This window comes from Triticum aestivum, chromosome 6D, assembly GCF_018294505.1.
Source record: "Triticum aestivum cultivar Chinese Spring chromosome 6D, IWGSC CS RefSeq v2.1, whole genome shotgun sequence".
In the NCBI taxonomy this organism is placed as follows: Eukaryota; Viridiplantae; Streptophyta; class Magnoliopsida; order Poales; family Poaceae; genus Triticum; species Triticum aestivum.
The window spans coordinates 372,712,959-372,724,891 of NC_057811.1; the positions used below are offsets into that span (position 1 = coordinate 372,712,959).

Genomic DNA, 11,933 nt, shown 5'->3' on the forward strand with positions numbered 1-11,933 from the left:
ATATGGCATTTTCGGTTAAAAAATACCATGGCAAATTGAACATGTATTTGCCATCACAATTTTTTTATCATTTTTTTGTATTATTTCACAATCATGGCAAAAAAAAATTTATAAAGCATGGTAAATTTGATAAAAATACCATGGCAAATTTGAACATGCATTTGTCATGGAAATTTTTTATCAAATTTTTATCAAATTTTTGTGCTATTTCACATACATGGCATATTTCTTATATAAAAGCATGACAAATTTTCCTTAAAATACCATGGCAAAATTTATTATACATCTGCCACGGCAACTTTGGTCGTAACTACTCTTATTTGACATAAATGCCAAATTCCTTATATGGAGCATCGAAATTTTAATTAAAATATCATGGCAAATTTTTATATACATCTGCCACGTCAATTTTGTAATTAAAATGACAAAAGGCAAAAAAATGATATACATTGCCACAATAATCTGTTCAAATGTTTTTCCGATGGGAAATTGGTTTGTATATGTATCATGGTAAGTTTTACACTAATTTTTTCGTTATGGCAAATTTTCATTTATCATCACGTCAAAATCAGGGCTTTATTAGTCACAGCCAAATTTGGGTTTTTTAGTCACGGATTAAATTGGGCCTTATTTTTTCTTTTTCTTAGTCACAACAAAAGTCCTATACAGGGGGCGTTCGGTCCAAAAACTTCTCGTGCCAGGCGAACTCGTTCGGTCGATGCCCTCCCAGACCACACGTCCAGCCAATACAAAGGTGCCAATGAAACGGCTACACACTCGCCAATTGCAAAAGGCACACATCAAGAAACAGGGGTTTCCTGGTTACAAGCAAACATCAAAACAAGCAATCGTAGCTCCCATAAAAGGCAGTAACAAAACCAAAAAATGTAGAAAGATTGCACCAACGCCAATTTCATTCAAAGTCGAGTCAGTGCTAGGAGGAGAAAAAACAACATTCGGCAATGCTTTAGCTATACTTGAGTTGACTAAAAAAACAAAAGTTTTGCTAAAGCACCTCTGGATGTGCTATAAGATTGCACATGTAAGTCCTATGTAATTGATCTTAGGTGAAGATCATGTAGATATTATTTTTCTCATTATGCTTGATTGAGTCATTTATATGTGCCCTAGACAAACAAACAAAAAACCATTAGGATTAGTCAATTCTCTTAGCACACATGCGTAAAGTACCGCATGCATGCAACATGCAGCTTGTCTGTGCAGGACGGGTGACGCGACGACCACGAGAGCATATTATAAAAAGACGTAATTTCTTGGCAAATTGTATGCAAATTTTGTCATTATTTGTTTTAGTTTTACATTTTCTTTGTTCTTAAAGAGTTTTCATTTTTCCTTAGATAACTTCGTATTTTAATTTTATTTTCTTTCTTCTTTAAGGGTAATATCAATGCCAACAATTTATTCTTTCTTAGTAAACTTCTTTTTACGAAAATACCACTATTATGTTTAAAATCAATGTAAATTTTATGTGCTTATTCTCGCATATTATAAAGAGACGCAAATTATGTGTAAATTTTATACAAATTTTGTCATTATTTATTCCAGCGGCCAGGGCCACGACGGCGGGGGCAGGCACTCCCTTTGAGGTGTGGAAGCGGCGAGCTGGGGAGGGGGTCTGATGCTCTGCGTGTGGTTGCATGTGGTGAGGATGTGTATTTGGGTGCGAGGGAAGAAGATAACACAGGGGGAGAACCAAATCCGACGGGCACATACGAAGAAATGGGATGGATGGGCGGCGGCCATCCAAATTTGGGTCGGCCGACCGGCACCTAGTAGTCGCCATTTAAAAAAGGAATTTGAACAAAAAACCCAGTGCTAATGTATAGCACGTGCCAACCCGGGGGTGCAATTGCGCTTTCTTTTTTTACGACTGTGCCCTTCTAGGGGATCTTTTCACTGCATTTGTTTTGGTCCGTGCGCACTTATCGGTGCTGGGTCACGGATGGGCTCGGAGGCCATCTTTTCGTCCGTGTGCACCTTTTGGTGCTGGGTCACGGGTTGGGCTCAGTGGCCTCTTTTATTTGTGCTCTTTGGCATCTTTCGCAGCTAACAACCGTGCATTATCCCCGTGTTGGCGATGCAATAGGTAGAGTCCATCTAATAAACTGGTCATGTCCTAATTAAACTTCCGATACGGTAGTAATCTGCGCAGCGATGGATTTTACGTCCCGCACCGGCCACCCTAAAAAACTCGGTTGAGGCCCAACTGGGCCCGTTCCCCTCGCCCATGACTATCCCGTCCTCCTCTGCTCTCTTCCCCGAACACACCCGCAGCACGCCGCCGTGAACCACCGCGCCCGCCGCCGTCGCCTCACCTCCCGAAATTGTCTAAAAGCTCCGGCGAGCCATGCTGCATCTCCTCACCGATGAACACGAGCCCGGGAGCACCACAGCGAGCCTTTGAGCTCGTCACCGCCGCCTCTGTTCGCCGATCGCCGGCGTCGATTCGCCACCGTAACGCTTCCCCGAGCTTGCCGATGACGCCATCGGATGCGCCGTGAGCCCCTCTCCGTTTTCCTCCTGTTACCCTCTCGCGCTCGAGCACTAGCTAGCTATTCCGCCATCCCTGCCGCCGCCGCCACGCAGCTCGCCATCGCTAGCCATCCCTGCTGATCAAACCGAGCGCACGGGATGGTCGCCGGCCGGCTGACGTGTTCCTGTTTAATTAGTCGCTAACGACTCACTTAACTACGCTGAGGCGCTGACTAGTGGGACCCCCAACTAATTAGGTTAGTTAAACTCTCTGTTTAGGGTTAGTTTAATTCGCGTCTGCAAATCAATTCTCTCATCAGCTTTGACTGCTTCAAGCAGGCTACAAACTCAAAAAGGAAATTTCCTTACAACTGAGGTGTTGATGGCTGCACAGAATCTGGAAGCTCAGTTGTGAATTGTGATGGAAACGAAGGGAGGCAAGAAACTGTCAATAAACACAAGAACTGTGCTGGTAAACATGAAGGGTCGAAGCTTTGCAAATTTTCCACGTCACCTCGGAGTTTGTGGGCCAGTTGATGCAGGAAACCAGTAGAACATAGACACGAAGTTACATGAACTACAGGTGTGCCTTTTCTAAGGGCGTTGAAACTGTTGGATGAATTACAAATTCCATGGACATTGAACATATAAACAGCTCTAGGCAACCCGCCGTTCTACCGCACTTGCGAGCGTCGGGCATTTTCAACCTCACGATGGATTTACTGTTTGCATTTTTACCTTGTTGTCGATTGGCCAACCGTTCGTTGCATTTGCACACATCATGCCATTTTAAAACTCTATGACTGATGGGGTCGTGACTATATGGGGCCCATGAGCAGAGGCTGGGTTTCTCTCGCGGCTGCGTGCACGATTGGCTGGTAATTAGCTGTTTGTGATTGGGTGAGGTCGACATCTGTGGATGGGTTTTCGCTGGCCTACTCGACCGTGCGTTACCCTGCTGCTTTGGTGGCCCTGGTTAGCACTTGGGCCAGTGGTGCAGTGGCTTGGGTTATAAGTGGCTCGGGTGAGGGGTACTGGCACCGGATAAGAGTGTCGTGGGGGTGGGTCAACCATTGGTCAGAGGCACTGTGACCTAACCCGCGTGCCGCAGCCGCCTCCTCTCCTCCTCGATTCTTCTGCTGCCGCAGCCACCCCCCCTCTCCTCTCCCCCAATTCTCCCACCACCGCCGCCGCCTCTCGTCTCATCCATGTAGCCAGGGCCTAGACGTCATCGGCTCAGTCCGCGGCGGTATGGATGAGGAGGCGAGAGCTTCAGAGGCAGGGGCGAGGAAGCAGAGAGTCCTTCCCGAGGGCGCCCCAACCTGCCAGATCTTCCAACTCATCGGCCCAGGCAAGGTAAAAATGTTGGATCCGGCGGTGGCTGGAATCCCTTATCGCCGGAGGATGGCGTGCATGACGTATGACCAGAAAATCAATAGGCAGATGGAGCAGGACGGGGTGACGATTCCTGGCGGCGTTCGCGTGTTTTGGCTAGCGGCCTGCACTTCCTTCTTCCCCTGGTGAGTTGTCCTTGATCTGAAAAAATATTTACTTCCCACTGATTTGTTGCTTGTCGGCGGGAGCCTGGGGCGCCGCCATGGCCAGTAGGAGAAGCACGGGTGACCGCTGCAGCTGAGCTTCCATGTAAGATAGCCCCGAGCCCCCGACACATCCTCTGCCACACCAACCTTGCAGCATCTGGCCTTTGCAGGTAACCACACCCCTTCACCCCTCCTTATTAATCTCCTCCCCTCTCTTTTCCACTCATTTTTTTGATTTAACGCCAGCATGTCTCTCCTCTTTTGTGTAGATTCGTTTAGGTATCCACCTACCTACAAGTTGTTTGATGAAAATCCAAACTGCTGCAGGGGCAGATTAATATATGTGTAATAATATATGCTTGATGACCTGCTCAAATTTGTACTGACATTTACGTTCAGTCCTTGATTAGTTCTTTTGCAAAGCAGGTTCAACTGTTGAAAGCTATGGATTTACTGCTTGGCCATCATGTTTGAGCTGATATTCTGCTTTCTTTCTTTCTAGAGATATTCAAGAAAGAAGATAGTGCGACAAGGCTAAAGGGCTACTATGGTAAAAATCTTTCTTTCTTTTGTTGTGACCTGTCTTATTTGGTTCTATTGTGCATAAAGAACACTTGGTTTTATCAACTCCCATCTTGATAGTTAACTGCTTCCATCTATCAACTCCCAGCTTGACAGTTAGATGTTTCCATCTTTATATTCTAATTTGATGTTTTTTGATTCACGGTATATGGAGGATGCAGGAAATGATGGAGTGCACGATGCTTCAGCAGATTCTGCATTATTGTCAAACGCCTTTCCTGAGGTGTTATTTGTTTACACCTGAGGATGAAAATAAAGTTTTATGTCCCACTAATTAGATCAACTGCTCAGGGAAAAAAAGAGATGTGCCTTCTTTGCATTAGCTCCACCATGGTTCTGCCATATGTCTAATTACGATGCACCCTTTTCAGACCATTTCCACCGCACATGTGTGTTCGTGCTCATTTTTTGTTCTCTGACTTTTTGATCATGCCTATGAATGCCCATCGTATATATTTGTTCACTGTCTTTTGATCACAGTTGTGTATACACTCATGCCTACTGTATTCCCTGCATTTTTCCTCTACTATGCAAACTGCTTACCCTTGGACTACTAATTAAATCAAGCTTGCCACTTTGTACAGTGTGATTATTTCATGTATTTTTGGTATGTGTTAGCTATGACTTGACTGGCTCCAGTCTGGTAGAGAACACAACTAATTTGCACTTCCTGGAATAAAATTACTATTTGTGATTTTGGTATGGGCTAGCTTTGATTTGGATGATTTCAAGTCAGGAACATGAGTGGGCTAATGTATTATGCATGACCATGGGAAGACGGTATTTTCTATGGTAGAATTAGTGTGGTGGTATAAAATTATAAGTTCACTTCATGGTCGGTAGGTTCACCGCTGCATTTTGTTTGTAGATGCCTTGACTTTTAGGCTATCACAGGTAGTCGCGCGTCGCCGCGGGCGAGTCTCTGATCGCCTTGCTCTGTTTCACTGTTTCAATATTTCCAACTTATTACATGAATGGATCTAAAATAACAAACTTTCAACATCGTATGATTTTTCTACGAGTTGATGGTTTTTACTCAACCATAAATGCTTCCATGATATGCTGGCACATTCTCTCACTTCATTCCTGGATTTTGCTGACAAGGATTGGAAATTTCTGTTACCCCCGAGAACTAAAAATTATCGACCACTCGATTACATGGTGTTGAATTATTTGAATGCTACCAATGTCTATATAGAAAAATAAGGAAACTTTTTTTTACTCTATTGAGCAATGAGTGCACTCTACAAGGTTAGCCTTGCTGCCATTGGTATTAAAGTACTAGCAATTATCTTTAGCTATTCTTCTTTCATCTATATCCTGAAGGAGACCCGATGGCATGGCTGTACAAGTGGCACCCCTGGTCAGGTGGACGTTGGATGCTTTCTTCAGTGTTTCTCTTTTCCCGCAGGCTTGATTTCCTTGTGGTCGTAACCCAACTCCCAAAAGTCCACGCTTTCTTGGAGTCCTAATCCATCTACTTGTCCCCCTCTCTGTTCTTTCTATTGTAACGCGATCTTTCTTGGAGTCCTAATCCATCTACTTGCTCCCCTCTCTGAAGATATCATGCTATGGGACTTTTCGGCAGAACCTAAACTATGGTTTTACTTGCAGCTCAGTTTTCACATCCTTCCCAGGTTTCACAAAAACATAAACATGCTTGGATGTGTGTCCTTGCCGGCGACCTCGCTGTCTCCAACCCATCCGTCTGGACAGGTATTGCAACTCCTTCCCATCCAATTTATTCACTGTTCGTCCTCTCTGCTGTGATTTGGTAGTTGAAATCAATTCGTCTGGATAGGGAGGAGCAATTCCATAATCATTTACGCACCATGTATACTTCATTTTATTTCATGTATAACCTGTATATAATAAGAAAGAAAAGTGGGGTAGCTCCTCCGTTTCAGTGTTTTAGCCTGAAAAATACTGAGTTTCCCTTCAGATAATTTGAGTGATGCTGATATGATAGTTAACCATATAACCTTCATTTCATGTATAACATTACTTGAAAATTTGTATATATGGACCACCACAAAGAATAATCTCCCTTTAGATAATTTGAGTGGATGCCCATTTGATAGTTAGTCAATTATGCTAATAACGAGGGCCTCCGGACCAAGCTGCCTGCCTCAAAGAGCGCCTTTTTATAGGGGTATCATGACGACCTGTGTATTTCCCGTGATAGAAATTGTGATACACCTTCCTTTAGGTGCATTTTCATTCAGATGGTGATCCAGGTTTATTGGAGCAGTACATGCTAACCACCAACTTGTTTTCTGATCTTTAGTACAAGACTTCACCAAACTATCAATTGAAGTGCAGGTCAACCAAAACTTCATATACATAGGCTGAAAGATGATAACTAAAGACCATGGAAAAGATCACACCATCTTTTATCCCAGGAAAAATAACTGCATGGTCACTTGACTTTACAGACAACATGCTGCACTATTAACTTTGGTTTAACTGATCGACAATGCCTCTTTGCTATTAGTTATATACTAAGGAACATGCCTGTGAGTATATACTTAGGCTATGTATGTGATACCAGATTGTTAACATAATACTCTTAGTGAATCCCCTAATTTATGTTGTTCCTATGCTTTGGGAAACTACAACTGACATCCTTGACAGAAATAGCTCCTTAACAATCATTCCCTGCTTTTCTTTACCTGAAACTGTTTATCTGCTCTAGGTTCAAGGATCTGTGGTAGGTGTATTTAGTTTTCCTATGATGATGGCACATGTAAATTAAACCATCTATTGTGTTCTGCATTCCGTGCCATTGCCCATGGTCATTATGAACGTATGCTCGGTGTTGATCTATTCCTATGAACGTATGCTCGGTGTTGTTTGTAAGTTGGATCTTCCTAAAAACCAGAGGATGTATTTTTCACCAAAAATAAACCGTGTATTGTCAAACTTAGTTGAATAACTCCCAGATTTTACCTACTTCATTGTTTTTGTGACACTCACAGGTTGTTTGATAATAGGCCTAAAAACCAAGATGTTTGATAATAGGCCTAAAATCAAGATAAACTGATGTTTTCACCTTTGCTTTGCATCTGTGTTGACCAGAAGAAATTGCTTACAGAGTACCTTTCTTACAAAACCTTTCCTCCGCAATTGTATTAAGTTACTTTTGATACCAAACTTTTGTCCTAACCTCATTGTCAAACCTGATGACCTGATCCAGTTACTTACCTGTGTAAAGTGCAAACTTGTGTGCTCACTACCTATTCTTCTCTTATTGGAGATGCATTCACCTGCGTTCCATTCAAGTAACGGATAGGTAGTTGTTGCTAATTCTATTTATGGTGATTGCATGCATGGTTAACCTATCCTTTGTGTAGTATGAATATTATACACTCTTCATTTCTGTTTTCCCCTCCTAAGCCATTTATTCTGTCTACCGCAGGTAGCTTGCTATCCTCTCATCGTGTCTATTGGTGCAGTATCTCATATCCTCTCTCGAAGAGATGAGGTAAGGATTAAAGGACTACCAACTGAGTTCTACAGCTCACCTCACCAATAATGGAAGACATCCTCACCTCACCTATAATGGAAGACATCCCGAGTCATTGTTTTGCATGCTAGATAACAACAACTATCACGTTGGTGATTTCCCTGATATCTGGTTCTACAAGTGTGTCATATGGACCAATGAAAGAAAAGATATTTCGGAGATAATAACTATATGGGCTACTCCAAATGGTCTGACAGTGGAACCAACTTTTATAGGCCCTCAAGTACCTGTGGAAGTCTACCATGCAAGCATTATCCGACGATGACACTGCTTTTTCGTACATATCATCTTAAGACCATGGTCAGACTAAGAAGATGCCTAAATAAGGCATGAGGCTGCCTATATATAAGTGTTTTTCTATAAACTGATCTAAGTCATTCTACTATCTGTAAACCAATTTAAGTTATTCTACTATTTGTAAACCCGTCTAAGTCATTGTATTATCAGCAATACAATCCACATTGCATTATCTTTCATTCTACATATCTTACTTACTCACCACTAGCATCGCTTCTAACTCACTTTTTGCGCCATTGGCGCAACCGGGTCATCTAGTCTTCAGAAATAACGCTTAAACGTCTACTACGTAATCCGAACTATGCAACCATGCGTGCTAGCCTAAAATGGCAGTGCTTCTTTAGTTTAGTAAATAGTACAATGGTAGATACAAAGATTAAGTCAATCATCAGATTTGGAAGACGTAATAAGAACAAACTCTGGTGAGCAGGCTCGCCATCAGATCCAATAGATTCAGAATGAATACTACACGTTGTATGAGAGGAACATTGCACTTGGGGCGATATGATAAAAGGGGAGAATAAGAAATGTTTCTGATGAAAAGCAGCAGCCTTGGTTTCTTTTCCAACTAGATCGGAGTCGCGTCTTGGCGCGAGGGTGCCGGTGTCAACATTTTGATCAAGCAGGTAATGCTAAGTAGTAGTAATTCAGGTTAAGCGTATGTTATTAATTTTGTTATCACTGAGAGTGCCATGGCGCTCAGAGCCAGGTCCTAATAGTTGTGCCTAAGCGTGTGTGCCAGGCGTGTTGTAATTATGGGACAAGCTTAGCATGTTTCATAATACAATAATTTGATTTTATGCCCATGATAAAACAGAAGTATTTTAGCTTGTTCAAGAGCAATAGGACATGAAGTTCAGTGTCGAAGAGTAGAGCCAGTGGCAGTGAGATTACAGGTGCATAGGAAGTCACATGTCATAGGACACATAGTTTTACATGACAAACACAATAGTTAATCCATTGAAACATGACTAACACAGTAGTTAATCCATTGAAACACGACTAACACGGTAGTTAATCCTTTAAAATACATACTACTGGGCAAAAGAAAGCATCAATTACATGTTAGATAAGATAGTAACTTAGATAGCCAGATCGATGTACCATTATATTTGACTCATTCAGACCCCTATATATATATTTGAAAGCTGTGGATCACAAATAGAATTGGTGATGGCTACTACACATGGGACATAGATATATTGCAAAATGATTTAGCAGACTGATGTATCCTTCCTTTTGCTTGGGCATGTTGACCGTTTCCAAATAAATCTTTGCGTGCAGTGTATGCAAATTCGGTCCTAGCGCGTTCGCTGTCAAATTGTTTAGACAAAAAAAAGAGTTATCCTTCTCGAGTAATCACCACCCAAGATCCATACACATATTTTAGAATATACCTGGTCTCTATGGAGGAGTGCGCTCATCCGCCGCAGTTTGCATTTCATGGAAACATAGCTGTCAGGGGGTGCTATACATGAGATTTATTAATGGGCTCATGAAGAACCAAATAAAACAATTTGAGGAAGTGTCACACACCGACATTTTGTCGAGCGACTTGGATCCAGCAGCGGTGGATAGAGAGAGAGAGAGCACACCTGGCAAAGGCCTTCATTGTCCACTTCTGGGGTCGCGACCTGGTCCAAGACGGCATGGTCCTGCTTCCACCGCTGCTCGTGCTACTGAGCGATGGGGAGGTAACAACTGCTTTCAAATGTCGTGGTGGAGGAAGTGGCGAAAGCTCTCCTCTCCATGGCGCCCTTTCATCGACGGCGACACCTCCAGTCGGTCAGAGCAGTGTTTCCCAGAAGTCTCAATGGTGGGTACCTCTCTGCGAATCAACGAGAACTTATTTATCAGTAGCATCTAGTATAACAAAGGTTTGTACAAAATCCAATGGATATACAATAGAAGCAAAGCGATGTGGGAAGATATGGCCGCCAAATAATTTTAGCTGAACAAAAGGAAAAATCCTCAGCACTCAAATATACTTAAGTTTTTAGTCTCTCTATCAGATTGCACACATGAGCATAAACATTTGGCCCATATACCTAAGTACTAAATCTTATCCATATAAAGTAAGGCGTTTCTTACCACGAAGTCAATCTTGATGCCATTACAACAAATAGCCGTATGTAGCTACTTTTGCACAAACTAAGTACCAGCACATATATACTCTTACTCTTGATATGGAATAATCATATAGAGAGACACATGACATACTTTCTCATTTCAACATGGATTAATCACAGATCATCCCAAAAGTGTAGCTCAAGAAGATAAAGAATATGTGCATCCAAAAGGAAAATCAAGTAGGTCACAAAGTACCACATGTACCACCAGTGACACATGCGCATATCAAATAATCACAGGCTAGCTGATAGTAGAGAATAAATTATGCACGTGCAACAACAACACCAATCCAAGTTGGTGGCCTGATGGTAAACGTGCTGGTGGGTGCAAACCAAAGCATAAATTTGATTAAACTTTTAAAATACCATAGCTTCAATCTATTGATGATTTAGTTCACCTCTTCCCATACCTACTCCACTGGAAGCAAACCAAGGATGACCTACTCCCAAGATCCATAGCAAAGCTCATATTCAGAAAGGAAATGGACTACTAATACCTGCATTAATATGCACAAAAGTTTATATATTGTCCGAAAAGAGAATTCAATTCATAAACGGTAAACACTTATGAGTGAAACTTAAATAGTCCGTCCAATGATTCTTAACAGCAATCCACTTGTGGCATTTAAATCCTAACTAATCAGGGTAATTGTTCTTTTCTGACAAAAATGGGTAATCATTCTTAATAGCAACCCACAACTACAAAACCAAGAAAAAACTTAGTAATTCTAACAGGCATGAATGAATAGCAAAAAGGGAACAGGATAGAGAGATACACACATAGAGCGTGAGCATGAGATCATCACAATAGCACCCCATGTTCAACGACTTGCAGCTCTGGCTTACCGCTCAGCTGACGGACACAACACCCAACGCTCACTGCATCCACGACTCTGCTGGTTCACTATATGGAGCAGCAAAAAAAGGGGTCAGAACTGTGTGCATGGACATCTGTGAGACATGAACCTGGGATGTAGTACCTGAGTGCACGCGCAACGCGAGTACAAAGGCTGATGACACTAGTAGAGCAGTGGCGTGAGCCGCGACCTGTGCTTCTCCAGTCGACGGAGACGGCACCCATCAGCGCATCGTGCTTGACCACCACACACACGCTGTCGCTACAGTTCACCTCCGAGAGAGCCCGGGAGGAGGCGCCGAGGCCATAGGGAGGAGGCGCCTCGAATCAAACACATTAAGAAAAGGATTCGCTCATGAACGAAAAGTCACTCTAATGGGCTATTACAACAAAAATAGACTATATTTAAATTAAAATGGGGCTACCTTATGTTAAATGTCTACTCCTCAGATGGAATTAATAGGAGTATTTGTTTAGATGGTGAATTGATTAAGTTAAATGTCTACTCT

General features: G+C 42.4%; 1 protein-coding gene across 21 annotated transcripts; it reads left to right on the forward strand.

The window, feature by feature from the left end:
- The first annotated feature begins 3,534 nt into the window (after positions 1-3,534).
- Positions 3,535-8,618, forward strand: LOC123145173 (uncharacterized). Of its 21 annotated transcripts, XM_044564513.1 has the most exons (6): positions 3,535-4,204; positions 4,539-4,584; positions 4,771-4,839; positions 6,231-6,332; positions 8,035-8,100; positions 8,358-8,618. In XM_044564513.1, the coding sequence occupies exons 2-6, from the start codon at positions 4,582-4,584 to the stop codon at positions 8,433-8,435; spliced, it is 318 nt and encodes a 105-aa protein (XP_044420448.1). In that variant the 5' UTR covers positions 3,535-4,204; positions 4,539-4,581; the 3' UTR covers positions 8,436-8,618. The 21 variants fall into 21 exon arrangements, 5 of the variants coding, with proteins under 5 accessions (XP_044420448.1, XP_044420447.1, XP_044420450.1 ...); XM_044564512.1 differs by having other exon boundaries at positions 3,536-4,204; positions 4,537-4,839; XR_006472152.1 differs by lacking the exon at positions 4,771-4,839 and adding an exon at positions 4,304-4,313 and having other exon boundaries at positions 3,537-4,204; positions 4,537-4,584; positions 6,236-6,332; positions 8,035-8,618.
- The last annotated feature ends 3,315 nt before the right edge of the window (positions 8,619-11,933 follow it).